The 20,787-nt window shown below is 37.6% G+C and overlaps 1 protein-coding gene across 4 annotated transcripts in view; it reads right to left on the reverse strand.

Annotated features, from left to right (window-relative positions):
- LOC133270768 (transducin-like enhancer protein 1) overlaps positions 1–20,787 on the reverse strand; it is a 73,647-nt gene that overhangs the window by 14,756 nt on the left and 38,104 nt on the right. For 2 of the 4 annotated variants that reach the window (XM_061456251.1, XM_061456250.1), the window contains exons 7-14: positions 19,748–19,952; positions 18,991–19,007; positions 11,926–12,042; positions 8,723–8,776; positions 7,040–7,192; positions 6,190–6,334; positions 5,296–5,486; positions 3,741–3,817 (exon numbers count right to left, since the gene is read on the reverse strand). In XM_061456251.1, coding sequence (XP_061312235.1) covers positions 3,741–3,817; positions 5,296–5,486; positions 6,190–6,334; positions 7,040–7,192; positions 8,723–8,776; positions 11,926–12,042; positions 18,991–19,007; positions 19,748–19,952 — 959 coding nt within the window. The remainder of the gene's footprint in view (positions 1–3,740; positions 3,818–5,295; positions 5,487–6,189; positions 6,335–7,039; positions 7,193–8,722; positions 8,777–11,925; positions 12,043–18,990; positions 19,008–19,747; positions 19,953–20,787) is intronic. The other 2 variants (XM_061456252.1, XM_061456253.1) reach the window with 2 other exon arrangements.

The following is a 20,787-nucleotide window of genomic DNA, read 5'->3' on the forward strand; positions in this document are numbered from 1 at the left end:
GTACACCAAAAAATCCACGCAAAATGTAAAACCTGAAAAGCCTTACAGGAAATAAGTAAAAAGAAAACAAAAAAAAAATCCACGCAAAACAAAAAAAGACAAACAAAACAACTTCACACACACAAAACCAAAACCCAACCCACAACCTGCTACCACATGTGAAGACTAGCTCATTTGTATAATTAAGAAATTGCTGAATACACTTTGACTTTCTAGATTGCTATCCAATCTCCCAAGTACATTTATACCACTTCTAACAAATTAGACTCTGCAAAGAGCAAAACTGAAATATTAACATTCAGGAACGGACATAGATGACAAGGAAGACTTGCATTTAATGAAGTTACAGAAGAAGGCAAGAAAAAGGCAAGCTTTCCACATAACAGTCCACTGATAAAAGGCAGACAGACACGTAGGAGTGGGTACTTCAGCAGTTACCAGTTTTTCTAACAAGCTACTCATTGACAGATCTCAGAATACACAGGGGTTAAAAAAAAAGGTGAGTGGTAACAAATGTCACCCCCCTTGGGAATAGTTTAATTTTCTCTTGGAAGAAGAGTCGGGTGGAAAAAAAAAACAAACCAAAAAACAAACCAAAGCAAAAAAAAAGACAAAGAAAAGCCCTAAAATAACCACTGATAAAAATGGTGCAGCCATAAGCGTACACATATAGCTTGGGATCCAATGGTTCAATTTGAAAATTAACTGTACCACTTGCAAAACGAGACTAAATCTCCGCATCTCATCACATCAGTGTGGCATCTTAACTACGCTCTAGGAAAAGGCAAATGATGTAAATGCACCAGGAATACTCCACTAGTTTTCATAATTATATAACCATGTACTTGGTATAGAAAACACAGTAGATTTGCCTAGCATAAGTAAGAGATACTCAAAGATGCTGCCGGTAACAGCATCTAGCTAGCTACAGCAATCAACAGTAAAACAAGATTGTTCTAAAGCCGTCAGTGGAAAGATAACAGATCAATTTATGGAATGTTAGGCTTGCCTCACAATAAAGATAAGAAAAGAAGTCACTTTAAGACAAAATGACTGACTCAGTCAAACTAACACAACCACAAAAAAATATTACAGAGCACACCAGCAAATCAAGTGGAAAGTAGAGAGTATGTAGCAACACTGTAGGTGACCTACAAAGCAGTGTAAATAAAGTGCTGAAAATACTGAAGATTAAAAAAAACCAACCAACAACCAAACGAACGAAAAACAACAACAAAAAAAAACAACAAAAAACCACACACACCCCCCTCCCCCACCTATAACTTAGCTATGAAATCACAGGATACAAAGTATAGCAGCATACACGCACTGCTTTTGTGCCTTGAGTAGTGCAACAACTAAAACTCAGCAATAGGAAATTTCTGACTGAACAAAAATAGGCTTTCGTAGCTTGTAATATAAAATATTGACAAGCATTACTAATGGAATAAGTCATTGAAAGCTGATGAATATACGTGTTTAAAGGTAAAAACTTACAGCCACTGGACTATGCAATCTCAAAAAATACTTTCTGTAAGTATGTCAAATTCTACTGAAGTCAGCAAGAGCGACCCTGACCCTCAATAAAAGAACGTTTTGAGAACAAAGCCTGTTCCTTACTGCACTAAATTGAAATATACCACCATTCGACACATTACACCAACTCACTGAGCCCTCACTTCAGGAATCTTGTTAACATACCACCAACTTTTCTTTAAGTAAATCCTTAAAAAAGATTTAACAGGTTTTTCATGCTGCCAACAGAGAGCTAAGTCTGTTCTAGAAGCACAGTGGGTAACAACGATGAATGGCTTTCCTAATTTAAGTCTGCTCTTTTCCTACTGCTATGGAAAAAGAGTAGAAGAAAAAACACACTTTTGCCTGTAATCTGGTGTACTTTTTAGGATGTCTGCATGACTGTCATTACAATGTATCACTAACCATTAACAGAAGTTCAAAATGAAGGCAAAGAGTGTATAACTTTCACTACAGCATGTCTTACAGCTTAGTATTCTAAAAATAAGTTTCTGAATTTTTCCTGAAGCTGCAAAAAGAAAAATTAAACCATGATAGACTGGTAAGGAAGATAGCCTGTAACAGGAACACACAGCATAGAAAGTGCAAAGTGTTAAGTGAATTTCAAAATTGTATACCTAGACAGAAACTAACTGCAACTTCCAGTTGAAAGAGAAGACAGGACTTCATGCCAAGCATGAAGGGATGAAGAATCCTGGGCTGCATCAAAAGGAGCATGACCAGCAGGTCAAAGGAGGTGATCCTGCCCCTGGTCTTGTGAGACCTCACTTGCAGTACTGTGTGCAGTTCTGGTGTCCTCAACATAAAAAGGACATGGAACTGTTGGAACAAGTCCAGAGAGGAAGGGCCATGAGGATGATCAGGGGACCGGAGCACCTCCTGTATGAAGACAGGCTGAGAAAGTTGGGGCTGTTCAGCCTGGAGAAGAGAAGGCTGCGTGGAGACCTCATAGCAGCCTTCCAGTATCTGAAGGGGGCCTATAGGGATGCTGGGGAGGGACTCTTCATTAGGGACTGTAGTGATAAGACAAGGTGTAATGGGTTAAAACTTAAACAGGGGAAGCTTAGATTGGATATAAGGAAGAAGTTCTTTACTGTAAGGGTGGTGAGGCACTGGAATAGGTTGCCTGGAGAAGCTGTGAATGCCCCATCCCTGGCAGTCCTCAAGACCAGGTTGGACAAAGCCCTGGGTGAGATGGTTCAGTGTGAGGTGTCCCTGCCCATGGCAGGGGGGTTGGAACTTGACGATCTTAAGGTCCTTTCCAACCCTAACTATTCGATGATTCTAAGAACAGGTCGTACAGAATGCTGAAAAACCTCTTATAATTTTCTCTGCCCCACTCTTTCCAAGAAAACGAGTTAAAATTTGCAGTCTATGCTCTGTTTGTACCTGTATAGACTAGTTGTCCAGAAATACTTAAAAAATAATCACTTTTTTATCGTGACATACTCATGAGCCTACCATGCATGTGTAAGCTAAATCTCAGTCTGCCAAAGCCAAATTACTGAAAAAATTGATGTATGTTTTTTGATGAATTCATTTTATTGTAACATCAATGAGCCACAGCATCACACAAGTATTTTATTTAACCACCTCTTCTTCAGTAATTGAAACTTTTCAATAAAAGAACCTATTGCAAAAGCTACCTTACATCTATGCATCACCCGCTACACAATTGCTTCATCATTCCTTTTGCTCTCCAGCTGCACACTCACATAAACATTTAAAAGAGCTTTCTCTATTATGCAAGGTGTGGATCAGCTGCTAAAGTAGCTGCTTCAGGCACCCACTGGGACCAACAGTTGCAGACTCTCATGCCTGTGCCAGGCATGGAGTCTGTGAGTTTGCACTACATATTCATGCTCAACACAGTAAAAAGTTTAGTTTCAATAAGTTTTATCTTACATATTTTACCACTACCAATTTGCAGTCCTCTTAACTTCTCCCAGAAAGAAGGAAATAAAAAAAGCCTTAAAAGTATACCTTCAACAGCTTTTCCTTCAAAATAACTATATGCACACCTGTTTCAGGATATGACAACTAACATTTGAGAATTTATATGCTGTACCTCTTGCCAGGAGAAATCTAAATCTCCTGGGAACAACCAGACACTGCCTACTTTAGAATTCTTTATTCACTGACACAAGATAACTTTATTCTCCCTAGCTATTGCAGATGTTACCAAAATGTTAAAAGTTACTTACGGTTTTCCCCCAGGAATCCCTGCCAGATTTGGAGGAATGCCAGGTACTCTCATGTGAGGAGGAGGATCAAACCCAACCTGACAATGAAAAATGAATTAATCTCCCACTTGTAATTTCTAATTCAACAAACCCCTTCTCTTCACTCCCAAGATACTTGCATTTAACCAAATGTGTCTTTTATACACAGTATTAGATAAGTGCATGGCCCTTCGTGGGGGGTGGAACAAGACGTTTTCCCTAGGAATGCTTCTGCATTTATAGGAGAACAGAAAACCAGTAATGTGTATCATGCATTCATACCACTGAACACAAATACCCCTGTGTGTAGCCACGCCAGTGCTCTTAAACTCTATGACAGCAGTGTGCGCCCATGCAGGCACAGCGTGGTGCTGGAAAACAGCATCAGACCCCTGCTAGTACCTGCATGGCTCCACATCGCACTGTGTAGCCACATCAGCTAGGAGATCTCTCGCAGATCTTAAATATACTGTGTTCCCTTTACATACTGCAATGCCACTAAACTTTCATATCTTGGATGAGGATATACATCAAATAATACAAACAGAAATCCTGGACTAAACAGACCTAGTTTTATTTTTCACCCAAGTTAAAATTCTTCTTGCTTTAAGGAGCACATCTGCTATTGAGAATTTCCACATTTTCTGCCCTAATGAGACGAATACAAGCTTAAATCCAATCTTGTAAATTTACAAGTAGGTAAGATTGTCTATGCAGAAAACTGCCACTTAAACTTGAGAAGAAACTTCTTCTCAGTGAGGGTGACGGAACACTGGAACAGGCTGCCCAGGGAGGTTGTGGAGTCTCCTTCCCTGGAGACATTCAAAACCCGCCTGGACGCATTCCTGTGTAACATTATCTAGGTGTTCCTGCTCTGGCAGGGGGATTGGACTAGATGATCTTTCGAGGTCCCTTCCAATCTCTAACATACTGTGATACTGTGTGTGTGATACCATGCTCATGTTTGCAGAATCAGGCCCCTAGGTTATTCTGGTTGACAACATCTCTAACTGCTATGCTGCACTTACTCGCTACACCCACAATTATTCTTAACACACCTTATCACAGAGCTCCAAGACACGTAACAAACAACTTCCACAAAAAAAAAAAAAAACAAAATACAAGGAAAGAAACAAAGTTAAGATTCTTCTACATGCTTCAAGATTAATTTGCTATGTCTGCGTGGAACATAAATCTGGTTCAGCAAGAGAAAAGATGATGTCCACAGCAGCAATGAAATACTTCATAGCTACCAAAACAACCTTCTCAAAGCACAAAATACCTTTTTTTGCCATTTATTCATTAGTCAAAGCACTGATGAAGGTGAAAGAAAAAAGGGAAATAAATACACCAAGATTCTCTGTTTTCAAGGTGCAAATTTGTTTCTCTAGCTACACAAGAAAATGAAACACAGTGAAGCTGTCAAGTCTCTGGCACTGTTATAACTTGGGAATTCGACAGTGCTAAATGAAGCATGCAGCTCTTCCCAGTGAACCACAGCACACAGAACTGAGATTGCATGCAATATATGGCCTACCATAGGAGATCTTCCATAGGCAACCACAGCAGCTGCAGCAGCCGCAGCACTCATCTGGGGTGACATATTGTGCAAACTGGCATAGGCTGCCCCTGGACTGGTTAACTCTCCATTTATGCCAGCATGAGGTACCATTCCAAATGGAGCAGGGTACGGTCCTGGTACTGCCAATGGTGTCCGCAAACCTGCAGCTATGGAATAATGAAACAGTTTTATTTATATATTCCCACACATGTGGAAGAAACCAGTCCATTTTTTCCCCATAATACCTAGCCTTCCCCTTTCACATATGCACATTGTCAAATGCCCTCATTTATCAGTACTGCCACCTCTTTTCACTCAATGTAAATAAGATCTACTGAAGTCTGAACTTGCCGATTACTTCTAACAATCTCTTCTAGCATTACCTATTTCCATTGCTGTCATATTTCCCTGTTTACGTTAGTCTCTCCTTAGCCAAATTAAGCAGTAAAACTGACAGACATGGTTTACACAGCTCATGTCTGAAGCAACTGTGCTGTACCAGCCTGAATAGCGAAAGTAAACTTCCCCCTCTGTATTTGTCAAGATTTACATTGCCTGAGTCTACTAATATTCACTGCAAAAAGCTGGAGAAGAGATTGCATTCAGAATGAGCACCAGAAACTTCTGAGAAGTCTTTTTATATTGCATTCAGTATCTGGATTATTTGCAAAAAAGATAAAGACAAAGTAAACAAAGAAGGATAAGACACAAAGACATTCAAACTCTTGATAATCCAAACATCTGCTTCTCATCAAGCCCTCTCTTGATATCAAGAACAAAGCAATATATTTAGTTAACATTTGCACAGAACTACATACATAAAAAAAGATTAATTTTGGAACCACAGAAACACGTGAGGTAATGCATTACCAGCTTGGTTAACCAGAGGGTCCATTGCTGGAGGTTTGCCAAGGCCTGGACGAAGTCCTGGAGTTGCACTAGTGCCTGGGGTTGGCACATCACTTCGAGGAGTCGGTGTGCTGGATTTCAGAACAGGCGTGCTGGCTTTTTCATGCTGGTATCATTAAACAAATTAAATGAGTATTATTTTTAATCCAGGCCATATTATACTATTTATCACAACAGCAGCTGGGATGCTGGGCGCCTACTACCTAGTCCCTCAGCCAATTTTTATAAACCCAGGCAACGCTGACAACATTAACTTGTGAGAGAGAAATGCTGACCTTTTTGACTGCTGCCAAAATTAAGAAAAAGAAACCAACCCAATGTTATTTTTCCTTCTTCCACTGGCATTAAAAAAAAATAATAAAAAATGCCTGAACTGTTTTTTTTTCAGGAGAAAATTTTACCACAAAATTATTTTAGCTTGGAAACATTAATCTCAATTAACACTATACACAGCCAATCTAAGTACAAAACCAAAATACCTCTACAGCTGATAGTACCAAAAAATTGTGACACAAAAGCTACAGAGAATCTCATCAAGCTACAAGTGATACTGCAGTAAATATTTTCAAAGAGTAACAGCTTACTTAGAAGAATTTAACAAAAGCCTGTAGGACTTCTTAGCGTCTATATTCAGACTATTTTAAACCATAAGCCAATGCTCATAAAGAATAAACAATGCTTAAGCAGTAGTCTATTTCAGCTTCAAACGTTTAAAGCCATGTACTTTCTGCCACAAATAGTTGCAAAAGAATGAAGACACAGACCTCACAAGAAAGAACAACATATATCTGGACAACAGACTGCAACCCACCAAGCTCATTTCTTTGGATTTGAGGGAAGTGGAACTTCCTGAAGAGGCTGTAGATGCTGGACTGCTAGAGGCATCTTTCTTCAGCAGCCGAGTTTTATCTATACCGTTTTCACGTGGTGAATGAGTTGGACTTGCCCTTGGGGAAGAAGGATCCTAAAACAATGGGAAGGGAAGAACAGCACAGAACCCTGTCATGGGCTGGTACAGAATCGTCACTAAGGAGTCTATGGGAAAAAAGCTAGAAAAATTTTAGGAGCAAGTTAAAATTACAAGACATTTTGTTATATCTATAGAAAAAAAGCTGAAATCCCTTCACCGGTTTAGAGACGTAGTTCATATTGTAAACAATCTGGTTTTATTTTATACTATATGTAATCATAAACTGTTTCCAAGCATAAAGCTTGCCATCTAAGCATATCTAAGTACAAACTAATGCAAGCACAAATGACACATGGTAAAAGCAAGAAAGACCAACACTAATGCAGTAAATTTACACTGGTTTTATTATGTACATTCTCCACACACTGCTAGTGACAACAAGCACACCAATAATCTATTTAGGCCATACAAACCTTGCTCATCTCTATCTTCAGAAGAAGAAATAAAGAAATGTTTTTTATGTCTTAATATCTGTCACTTCTTTCTAACTATCACTTGCAATTGCCTTGCTACTTCAATCTACAGGAAAACCTGAAATCATCTCTCAGGTGATTATCTTTCTTCCAGAGGTACTCTCAGCATTTACTTTAATCTGAAAAAGCCAGCTCAGTTAAGCTACCATGTCATCAGAGTCTGCAGGTTCTCCATGCTCCTTTGGCTCAGGAGAATAGCAGCTGGAAGGAAGCAGTCCTCACAAGAGGAAACTAAGTATACTGGCTGATTACTGAGCAATTTCATCCTAAATAGGGCTTCTGAAAGGATTACTAAAAATCCCTTGTTTGATACCTATTTTGCTACTTGGCTGACATCATTTGGGCACTTGGAGCCACAGAAGACATTTCTCTGGCAGCTTCTCTCCCTGTGCTTTTCACAGAGCAGAACCTCGCTACCATATTCAGGCTTCCTAAATCTCTTTGTTGCATGAAATAAAAGATTTTAAAAAGATAAGGCCCATCCCTTCAGTTTGATGTGACTGAAACGTCTCTGCCCTGAAGGAAAAAAAAAAAAAAGTGATACAACCTCTGGAAAATATTGTGAACTGACTGACTTCATTCTGACTTCAGCTGACTTCCCTCCAAAAACCAAGCATTTCTGAAAAATGTTGTCTTTAACACAGGATATTAAAATAATTATAATTTTTAAGGTACAAAAAGGTTTTTAATAATACTCCTACTACTAAATATAACGTTAGATAATGTCTTCCTTTTTCATTTGAAGATAGTAGTTTGAAAACCAGAGCCCTTCACCTGCATCTCACCACAACTCTCTACACAACAGAGCAGCTGTGAAGCATCAGAACATAACTGCCAAGGGAACAGACCTGGACAAAGCAGTAGAAGGAAAAGCTGAGAGGGCAACCAGATAAAGCTCTAAGGAAGACATAGTGATTAGTACTAGAAAAAAAAGGAGAAGTTGTGAATATTTTAACATATCCACACAGGATTCTTTTTGTTCTAACATCTAAATGCACTTTTCCTTTAACCTTTGGGCAAACGTCAAGACTACAAAAATGAAAAAAGTTACCTCATTGGATACATCTACAACCAAGTTATCGTCACTCTTGTCCCCATCACTGTCCTATTAAAAATAAATAAATATAGTGTTCATTTAAATTAGTACATTAAGAGCCCAGAGAGAAAGACTATGTATCTACTCAGACATTTTGTTTTCCTAAACAAACAGCAAACAGCCTTTCATTATTAGCAATAGGGAAAACAACGAAAACAGGAACACAACACCTTATTTCTGCTTCAGTAATAAAACCCAAATAAGGTAGAACTAGTTGAAATCTGATGGTCTCACCATCAGTGCAAGATGGTCCAAAGCTCCTTCTCATTACCATCATAAATTATCACTACTTCTAAAAGAGAAACTCATTCTGTTCATATGCTAATCTCATGTGTTAATCTTATGGAAATTACTACTTGTGCATACCTAAAAAAAAACCCAACAGACCTCAGAAAACTGGAGCTTTTTGGCATGTGTTTGATGAGTGATCTTCCTCAAAGTGATAGGACAATTTTTCTCATTTTCCAGAAAGGAAAGTTTTGAAATGAAAAATTCTGGGGAAGAAAAAGCTTCAGAAATGCCAAGGCATGTCAACATTTCTAACAAAACCAAAATACTTTGACATTCCTAAACAGAAACGATTTATTATGGCTTGTCAAGCTGCATTTTGACTGTTTCACATAAATCTGTTCACCTGAGCTGCTCTAGTGCCTCACAATAGCTGTTACTCAAGTGTCTCCTGGTCCCTGTCTCCAATACAGGCAGGAATGCCTGTTCTATGATACACAGTGATTTTCACAGTCCACTGTGGTGGTTCAACCAGAAAGTGAGTCTTAACTCACGAACAAATCAAGTGAATGACAAAAACTTAAAATTTTCATTTGGACAAGTTGGACATTTCCAACAGAAATTCTTTTAGTTAAAAGGTTTCTAGGCAAATAAACCAGACATACAAGATTGATCAAACTGTCCCGTGTCTCTTGCTTTCAATGTGCCTGGGCTACCCCAATTTTAACAGTGGTAAAGTAAAATGCCAGCTCTTTTTCCTCACTTCAGGCCATAAACATTTAAAACAAGACACCACCACCACGAAAAAGAAAAAAAGAAATCACCCACAAACCAAAAAACCAAACACAACCCCCCCAAAACAAACAAAAAGAAAGCCAACACAAGTAATATTCATAATAAACAAACAAAACTAAACCCGAACAAAGAAAACCCACCCCAACAGGTAGTGTTTTAACACTTCCCTTCTGTTTTCGTAGCTGAATATTGGTCCATGGAATACTGCAAACATATTAGGACCCAATAGTGCCACTAAAGACAGAATGGTGGCTCTTTCTGCCACTCAGGAAGCTGTCCAAACAAAGGTTGCAAAAGAAGGAATAGGAAAATTTTACCCCTGATTAATCTGCCACCTCTTCAAAAGTATGAAACATCCAGAAAGCAAGAATAGGTTAGAACACATCTGAGCATGTGGGAGCACAGTGGGTGGGACACTTGTTCACCAGAAATACCACTCCTGAGGAGGGCAAAAATAGCTGCTGAGCAACGATTAAATGTACTTCACTGACTGTCATCTTGAGAAACTGAAATTTACTGGGACTATCAAAGGCATGTCCCATAGGTACTATGTAGTATCAAAATACCGCCTCAGTAACAAACCCACAGGTTGAAACTATGCAGGTCCTAACATGGAAATCAAAAGAAGAAAAAAAAATAATCGTGGTTTTGTATCTTATTTTCATTAATGACCATTCCTGCAACTTGTCTGTCTCCTTTCTGACAGAAGTAGTATTTCCTTGTCCCTAAAAGGGTCTCATCTAAAATGAGCTGGAAATCAGCAGTTCTGTTTGTAGAACTGGGGAACCTTTAAAAATAAAGTTAAAAATTCCAGATTACAATAAACCTGGAACCTTTAACAATCCTTGTTTTGCTCAGTTCTTTGATGTTGCCGTTATCTGTAAAATCCATTTCAAGCAAAGAACAAACAGAACCACACATTTAAATGTGGATTAAAACAAACTGCTTCTACAGTGCCAAAATATCCTTTTCATCTCTTCTTGGCAGAAATCCAAGAAAAACAAACATGGTAAGCTTTTTCTTCCTTTTTTTTTATCAAGCGTATCTTAATAATGCTTAGTGTTCAAACTTTAAAATGGAAAATGCCCATAGAATATCAAAACCTCAAAGTTGAGGGAGTAACATGGGGAAGTGTGCCAAACCCCTCTGTAATCAAAACAAGATTAGAAAGTGGTGGAAATACAACTTGCAAAACTGTAACTGTACTACAACACCACAATGTGCAGAAAGGGGAAAGTTGTCCTAACTACTGTCAGTAGCACCAGCGATATCCAATAGCTACTCAGAGATATTCTTAGTCAAACTGGAGAGAAATTACCCTACCAAATACTGAGGAAATAAAGGGGCACCTTATTTTCTATTGGGTTTCAGTAACCAGGAAGTAATTAGTGATTAAATTCATATTCAAACCAATTTGCCACATTATTGCTATGTCAAAGAACAGCATCTTCTGATAGAGTCCTGATTTTTCCGTACTTTCGCACCAGTCCTAGTCTCTAAAGCCTGTTCATGTATCACCCTGTGATTTGGCTCAGCATTTAGACTTGGAAGTTGAAAGCCTGTATGAACCTTTTGAGATTCATGTATGCCACACTGCTGTAGTGATGTGTCTCTTGGAAACCAAGCAACAAGCAAGCTACTCAAAAATGCAGAACACAACCATGAACTTTTTATATTTCAATCTGCTTTCTGCTGAAACTGCCATATCAGCCAAAAGCAGACTTTAGTAAGACAGTACAGCCTCCTAACGCAACACGTAACAGCCAGTATCAGAAAAATGTACTAAAACCCATCAAATCAACAAAATCCTTCGCTTCAAACAAACCTGCAGATTTTAGAGCAGTCCAGAAAGGATCTCTTGCTCCAACTCTGAGAAATGTCCCAGGAAACTTGTGAATCCCAAACAGCTACTCCTGGCTTTTATTCCCTGTTGAGGAGTATTACTTGACAATAGCTCAAACTCTTCCCACAACAAGAATAACAGCCTCTCTGACACATATATTCATGTACTATATCAGCCATAGGAAACACATTGCCTCATTCTTCTCAGCTCTTTTACTCCTCATACAAGCACAGTATGGGCAAATAAATTAATAATTTCTTTCTTTTTTCTTTGATTTTTCAGATTTGCTTACATAGTGGCTGGAATCCTTATCATCCACCTTTCTCTTTTTGATGTCATTGGTATATTCAGGGCCATTCCTGCGTTTATCTGTGCTCCGCAGACTGTCCTGGACCAAAAGAGAATTACTCTGTAAAGACAAAAACCAAGGTCAATCAAAAATTCCTTTAAAGATTCCTTCACAAATGCTTAAAAACTGGATCTGATAGATACTTTAGAAATGTGATACCTACATAGTCTTTCATTCCATTTAGTTCAACTCAAAGTCCTCCAGGCAAACATGTACAGCTTCATGTATTCTAAGAAACTTGGCTTTTCATTGTTCAATGTATCAAAAGTTTAGTTCACTTGTCAGACACTATTTAACTAATTAATTCAACTGAATTTATTCTTTAGGAGAAGCAGGTTTGCTGTTTATTCATGAGCAGGTAACAATCTTTTTTTTCTTTTTTTTTTTAATATTCACATCCCATTTAATAAAACAGACCTCATAAATCTAATCTGATTGATTGCTCACTTTTAGGTCATCATAAATAGATCATGCTTTGGTATGTTTACATCTGCAGGCATGGGAAATTGCCTTTAACTCTTAAAATAAATATTTACCAAATAAGATGATGCAGTAATCATTCTTTAGCTGCGGCAAACTCCAATTGGATGCCTTCAATAAAGGTATGGCAAACAAAGATCAAATATTTTTACTTCCAGCATAACATTCACTACTAGTGTGAAATTCAGGCTAAAGTGTTATTTAATCAGATTTGACCTGAAAAACTGAGACCAACACACACAAAAGACAAAAGCAAAGACTAATCTTTTTCTCAAACTACATGGACTGCTTTCATTCATGGTAAGGTATGCTAAGTACAAACTGTTGACCCAAAGAGAAAGGCATTTTAGACGTTTTTCAGTCACATGACAATTTGACATGCCTGTGATTCCCATCTCCATCTCTGTTCCAGCTAAAGCATTAAAACGTGTTACAATGAGTTCTTTTAAGTGCAGGATTAGCATATGCAAGAGAGCAATTTGTTCAGTGATGTGTTAATGCTGTGAACAATACTGAATGAGTTGAGAAAAAAGATTTCCTTTCACAAAGACTTGGTAAGCCTACTTCCTAAAAGCCAACTACATGCTTACATAAATAAATATATGCTCACACATATGTAAGTAAATGCTTACATACATACACGCATCTCTCAAGAAAAAACATAACACATATTCAGTAAGTGTAAGCCCTCAAAAGGAAATACTTAGATCTGCCAAAGAGCCAGAGATACTTACTTTTAATATATCATAACCATACTAATACCCAGTGAACTGTGCACTGAATGGCTTTCCCTTTAAAACCAGAGGACAACTCAGTAGCTTTGCTCAGACATTGTTTAGTCCCAAGAAGGAAAACAAAACAGGGTACATAAGGCAATCTGAATCGTCTTTTTCCTACTTCAGAAGCTGCACTTTAAAGCCAACTCTAAGCTCTTTTATTCATGACTATTCAAGCTAAACAAATGCCAAGGGGCTTACATAAAGCATACAGGAGAGTCTAATGAAATTCAGTATAAAGAAGCTCAAAATAATGTCTTTGCTGCAATGTTTTGCAACTAAAAGGTGGGCTCGTTGGATCACTGAATTAATTGCCTTGACAAATATAGTCCAAATTTAACCCCTTATCTCCTCACAGATGCACACAAACTGAGGGATTCACTTGTTTGAAGAACATTAAAACACATCTTCAACATTTTAATATATTAATAATATTAATATTTAATAGACATTTTTAATATATGTTTGTAGTAGTAGAATAATCTTTAGAAGCTGCCAATTCAAACTTTACCACAGATTTGAGTACTGTAAACGTCTTTTCTTGAAAAAGGGAGAAAAGCCTTTTACTTAAGAGATACTTCCCTTAACAAAAAATCATTAAAAAAAATGTATTTTACTGCCAAAGATCCTAGCATAAAACAAAGACAACTAACGTAGTAAAGTGAGTAAACTCAGTTTCTCATTTTAAATTGTCAAAATTTATGTGTAACAGAAAGACAGCAAAGGGGAAACAGCTGGGAAAAATTTAGCAACCCTGCTATTTGAAGTTACCACACAGCAGCAAATATGAGTAACTGTAACTCCTGACCCTTTTCCTGGTTTAATGTAAAGTTTACCTAGACAATATTGACAACATTCTGTACAGTTTGTCTCGCAGATTTTCAACACTGTGAAAGGTACAACTCCTAGGTACACCTAGCTCCCATTGTGTCCTAAATTTCAAGCCAAGATTATCCAATTTTTCTTCATGGAACTGGTGGCTTAGTTATCATATAAGCGTATAATTACAACAGTAATCTATAGTCCTTATAAGCCAGTTCTGCAAAACATCTCCCCTGTGGTCTGCCTTTCTCTAATTTACCACTTTCATTTAAAGGCACTGTTCTCTGGAATCAGAGTAACAAATCCAGAAGCTGCTGTAGACCAGCTTACTTTACAATAGCTATACCATCAGTTGCAAATAAGATCATGTTGGTTCTCTGGCAAAATTTACCTGTAAACTCAATAATTAAGAAGTTACTGTTTTGTTTCCCTTAGGAGTATAAAGAAGTTCTAAAAATTGTGACTAAAATCAGGTAAACTACAACTTTTGATTTAAAAATAGCTGTTCCTCATTTCAACACTGGTAAAGTTTGTATTTGCTGTATGTTCACTATCAAGCACAGGGCCACCTAGGAGACAGCGGTAACAGCTTCACAATGATAGAGTTCTCCCTATGTCCTCTATAGGAGAAAAAAAGGTGCTAAGAAGAACTGCTAAGTTCTTTTACCAGGCCTGCTAATATCTGACCTAATTTTCAAAAGTGGGTCAAGTATTTCTATTTTAGCAATTTTTTTTTTCTAATACTACAGAATTTTCAGTTGGGATTGATCTTCAATAATTAGCAGTTTGTACAAAAAAAAACGCAGTTGATTTCCTAAGGAGAAACTGCATGGCATAAGTTTTCATTTTGTATTAATTTCAACAGACTAGATGCATAATTGAGGATAATCCTTGCTTTCATAGTAGGAGTTCAGTGCAACATCCGCAAATCATGAATCTCAGTTCAGAAAAAATGGTCAAAATCAATTTTATGAGTTTTCTTTTCCTTCCAATCATTCAAAATTTATCCAAGATTCCCTTTTCTTCAAAAAGACCCAGAAGAATTAAAAAAAAAAAAAAAAAAAGCCTGATGCAGCACCGCTTCCTGTCAGTTACCAGACTACATAAGGGCTTTGTAACAGGCAATTTACAATCCTGAACCAACTTTGCTGCCAGCATAAGCCAAACACTGAAACCACCAGCAGCAAGTGTGAAACGAAAACCTAATCACAAGGCACAGAGAAGGAAAGTTCCCTATTAGGAATACAAGGCACGTTATTCAAACGCACTTCTTCAACTGCCATGCTGCTCCCCACTGCAACTACTTCCAAACCACAAGTCTGAGTGCCAGAGGTACAGGCTCAGAGCCCACAGTATCTCATTTAGCCTGAGTTATAATACAGCACAGACAACTCACTAGAACATACAGAACTGACAACTAACTTTATGCTGATCATTACAGCAATTAAATAACAGTACTGACATCACATCTGTGCTCATCGTTCAACTACACCTGGTCCCAATTAACAACCTCTCTAGTGATGGGCTCCTTATCCCTCTCCCTCTCTTCTCTCCTGACTCCCTGTTAATCCAAACCAACTGCACCCATCTGCCATTACAGCCAGTTACTACATCTAACTTGCATTTGCCCTTATCACCAAGCAGGGCCACTGAGTTTCTTTAACCACTACAGAGGACCTAAGCACCACACACAAGTGCTGTCTACAGACGTCCGCATGTAGACAGGAACAAATGCAATCCCTTGTTGAGTAGGTGAACAGGATCAGGTCTAGCATCTACAACAAAAACATCAGTTACTCAGCATTACCACTGCTCATTGTCAGGACTCATTAACAGGAATATACTCGACATTGGAAGAGGGACCAGTGTTTCCTCTACCCCCTCGCAAGGCACAAGAAGATCACACTCAAAGTAATTCAAGTCAAGAATCATTAAGTTCCATTTGTTGAATACGCTTCTTGCAGGCACATGTCAACAACCCAAAAGTTGACTTATAAAAAGTCAGCAGGTTTTGTTTTAAATTATCAGTGATGGAAAGCTATTGACTTTGCCCTCTTTTTGTCCACCATTTAAAATTATATTTAGACTACTTTGTATTAGGAGCAAGGAAATCTAAAGCCTAAATGGATCTGAATCACAGTCCACACTGATGCAGTAATCAGGAGACATTAGCAGAGAATAAGGCTTCTGTTGATTTCTGTTTTTTCCAGTTAATGTTTGTCAGAATCAGAGTATCCATGAAAAGTTATACCAGACCACCCCAACCCCTTCATCCTTCATCATCAGCCTCATGTTGCTTTGTATCAGCTACAAACTAAACTGTACCACAGCATCCCATAGCTCTTCCGTATGGGCAACTCCTGCAGAAGCTGATTTGTGGTTTGCATCCATAAAGACTGAAAAAAATCAACTTCTTTTTAAGTTGACAAAGCTAACAAAGAAAATATTTAACTGATTAAGGAAATTAAAGTTCATCCATTACATGCTATATAATAGAAAATACTACCTTCTTCACAAAGGCCAAGAAGAACACACGTACTACACTGAAAAGTACCCTATATTTTAATGTAGCTCCTTCTATGATTACCCACTCCCTCATTTAGAAGAATTAAAACACAAACCAAGAACAGCTTGCATATAGTATCAACCAAAAACTATCATTCAACTGTGCATGCCCCCTTAGTCAAAGACTGGAAGAACAGGACAGAAGCTAAGGACATAGAATATATTTACTGCTGTAAAAAAAGACCACTTGCTTTACAAAACAATACCAATATTAATGCTTAAAATTGAGGAAAAAAAACTTCTTGGAAAATTTGTGAGTACTCCCCAAGTACTAGAAAACAAGCTCAATGTCTTTCATGAGGACAACCTCAATGTAAATCCCAAGCATGTAACAAAGTCAGACTGCACTGTCTACAAATTACTACTGATACAATAGAGCACTTCAGAACATTTGCACTTCTATATCCTGTCCAAACTAGAATAGTGAGAAGACAAATAATAAATGAACACCTGAGTTTGAAAATGTTGCCAGTATGCTCCCTAGAGAAAAAAAATGTAGACATCAAAGATGTTTTGTACTGATGTCTCCCAAAACTTTTACTGAACTTCAGCTGCAAAACTTGCTTACTTTGCCTGGCTTCATTACCTTGAGCCAGACTGCGTCACAATAGTAGGGATGCCTGCATTCCCACAATAACATGACCCAGTTTTGGATGGTTAGAGCTATATCAGCCAAACCCCACCTGCCATTTCCATATAGTCATATAATTAAGTTTTGACCACATAATACTAGCAGTTCATGTATGAGGTATACTATTATTACTAACTTAAATGTTAAATGTTTCACAAATATGTCTTTTACAAAGAACCTTCCTTCATATTATTTCCCAAAAATTTAAGTAACACAACAAATAATACACTAGCCCTTGCCATTTAGATATAGCAAAAAGAGGTTAAACAGACACTGATCACAATCAAGAATAATGAAATCACTGAAGTTCCTTTATAAATACATGAGTCTCACAGTATTATTAAGTCTTCCTAAACACATAATAAAAGCTTATGCTTATTTGCCTAAGGACACTTTAAAAAATAAAACCAGATCTCATTAAAAATAAATATACCTAAATAATACATTACAATACGCTTTAACTCAAAGTTATTTTAAAATCAACTTAAAGCCAAATAAGCAAGTGCTTTACTGTAGTCTTTTCAAATTGCACATTTAAAGTTGTCAGCTTCTACTGATGATACTGGAAGGTCACACTAGATGCACAGTAATAACAAATCTCACGGTTAATTTAGGTAACCAACAGACAGCATGGGGTTTGGTGTCTTGGGATAATGAAAGCAAGCCTTTGTCAGGATTTCTAGCAGCACCATTACACTTAAAACATTACTCTGAAAATAAAAATCTTATTTTGGTGACCCAAAAGTTATGAGCTAATCTGCCCAATAAGAGTCTATTGCTCAATTGGAACCACACATAATAATTACACAGACCTGCTGGTATGTCTTCAGGAAAACCCATCTTAAAATTATTTCCACAGTTACACTATCATTAATAACATTAAGTGAGCGGAAATGAATGCTTATTGCTTCCAGTAAGTAAATGTCAAGCCCTATTATATAAAAAAAAAAAAAGGCAACAAAAATCAAGTGTCCACTATGTAAAGATATGTCAAGTTAGTTCTTGTCTTTTCTGATTGAGAAAAGAAACAAAACAAGAGCCCAAATTCACCTATGAATTCAACAAGAAGAATTTGCTTTGTTACTTGAAATGATGTGAAATTTGCCATGCCTATCTCCAAAAGTTTGATATAGCAGTATCTCTGAAAACACAACAATATAAAACGCTGTTAACAATGTACTTCTTTGGCTGTTTTTCGAATAAGAGTGCCTTAGATTAATTCTATTACAGCTTATGCATAAAGGGGAAAAAGGTACTGCTACAGAAGTTATTCTTGAAGCACAAATTAAGCAGTGAAAACATTAGTAAGGCTCAAAGAGATTCAGTTAAACAAAATACTAGGGCCAAACACCGTCATGACACATGAATTTTAAATTTCTCACCTGTTCTGCAACTTTAATTCATGAAAATCCTACAGGAAAAATCTTAACTCTGACTAATAATGTTATACTATAATTTGCAGTTCACGTTCTGTTTGAGTTGCAGCTTCCCCCACAGTTCTAAAAACCAAACTAAAGTTCAAGCTTCCCCCAAATCATTCTGCTCAGAAACAAACTTGGCTCATACAGTCCTCCAAATAACTGACAGTGTTCTGCATAAAACAAGAGTATCTGAGCAGAAAACACTTAAGTGGCATGGAACTGACTAGAAGGAAGATAAAACACACAAACAGTGCACGGTTTGATTATTAAATTTTGTAGAAGTGGAAACATTACCAGGAATGTTGGTACTTACTGTGCCCGGCTCTCTCTCTGCTCCCGCAGTAACCAAGAAATGCACAGACATGCCCGTTCAGACACAGAGGCAAGAACAGAAATAAAAAAGGGGGGAAAAATTAGAACACAAGCCGCAAACAGTTTTAAAATGGCTTTTATTTATGTAAGTCATTGCACATTCCTAATACAGTGATTTCCTGAAAATTACAGTATTGTGTAAACATGATTTACAGTTTAACCATACACAAAGCCTAGTTTTATTTCATGACAGAATAAATTATTTTCTTTTCAAAAATTAGTCAAGTGCAATTTTGCCCAATATTTGAGTACTAGAATTTAAGCCTATGAAACTAAAGTAACAGATGCAATTATCTAAATTTCTTGTTTGAACACATTCTCTTCAAAATTTTAACTTTTCATTCCCCCTACCTTCCCACCCACCCACTTAACAACATTACTTTCTTTAAAAAAATTATCCATTATGCAGTTTAACAGTTTTCCACAATATGGTGCAGGCTACTGCTATTACAACTAAGCATTTACCAGGATGTCAAAATGCCCTGCAAACTATAGAGCAGGTGACACCTAGTGATCCCCATTTAAAATAGTGAAAAATTCCAAGCTGAATTTTGCTTCAGTGGTATATATGCAGACATTTTTAAGTTTGCCAACAGTTTTTTCTCATTCTATATAACTTGGAATCTTTAGAGATGCACATAATTTGCAGCAATGCGCAAATGTGACAATGTCCTAATCAGGCCTGCCATGCCTCTCACCTCTGTGGTGGTCTGCATCGTGATGCTTCTTGTCATCTTTTATTGCCAAGTGAGACTGCCCACCCAAAGCACTAGAAAGGGCAAGAAGGCCAGCACTGCTTCCGAGTGGAGGGATTCCTGGAGGCTGAAGTCCTGACGGATGTGGTGTTAGAGGCACTGGAGGTCCATGGCCATGGGAGAGATGTTGAGCCTGCAACTGCTGCTGCTGTTCCCAGTGGTATCATCATCCCCAGATGAACAACACATAGCACATAGATGGGGAAGGAGAAGCAAGAAGTTTGGTTAATTACCAGGAATCAACAGTGGACTTTTATCAGTTGTTTGTTTGGTTTAAATTTAATCTCTGCTTTCTGTCCCAGCTATACACATACATTATACTACACTCTGTGCTTGTGTCCCATGAACCAAAAAAGGCTCGCTGCATAATGGTTCTGCAGCCCAAGGAATAGTTTCAACTACTTGCAGGTTGTTCCAGGCAGCTACTGCCTGCCACAGGATCATGGGTGACAAACAGCAGCAGCAAAAAGCCCAAGTACCATTCCCTTTCTACAGAAAGGAGTACCACTGCTCTGGGAAAAAATTAAGTTTCACTGGCAAGACTGATTCAAACTTACATCCCTCTCTTCCCCTAATCTGGAAAAAGTAAGTACATTTTTATTTTGAATCTTAAAAAACTAAAAGACACTGCTCAATTTCGTATTCTGAGTACTAAATTTATGTTTTATTATAGCCAAACTTTGGGGGGGGGGGAAAAATTATTCATGAACTGACACGGTGTTTATGAACCAACTGTAAGTTTGAAGTCCAGGTATTCCAGATAGCATCAATAAGGTCATGGAACTCCCACCAAGAAACATGGTATTAATGAATTAAAATACTTCCATCTGTTTCAAAAGCAGCTTGCAAGATGGGTATCATAATGACTAGACATACAACCCTGTAACCAATCTGGCAAAATAACCTTTAAGCAATTTTATTAGAAGCAATCCTTACAATAGAATGTCTTCCCCACAGCTTAAATATTAAGGCATTTTTTAGTT

Source organism: Pezoporus flaviventris, unplaced genomic scaffold (assembly GCF_033815535.1).
Source record: "Pezoporus flaviventris isolate CSIRO_AGI_PZ_B2104156 unplaced genomic scaffold, CSIRO_AGI_Pfla_v1 ptg000022l, whole genome shotgun sequence".
Lineage (NCBI taxonomy): Eukaryota > Metazoa > Chordata > Aves > Psittaciformes > Psittacidae > Pezoporus > Pezoporus flaviventris.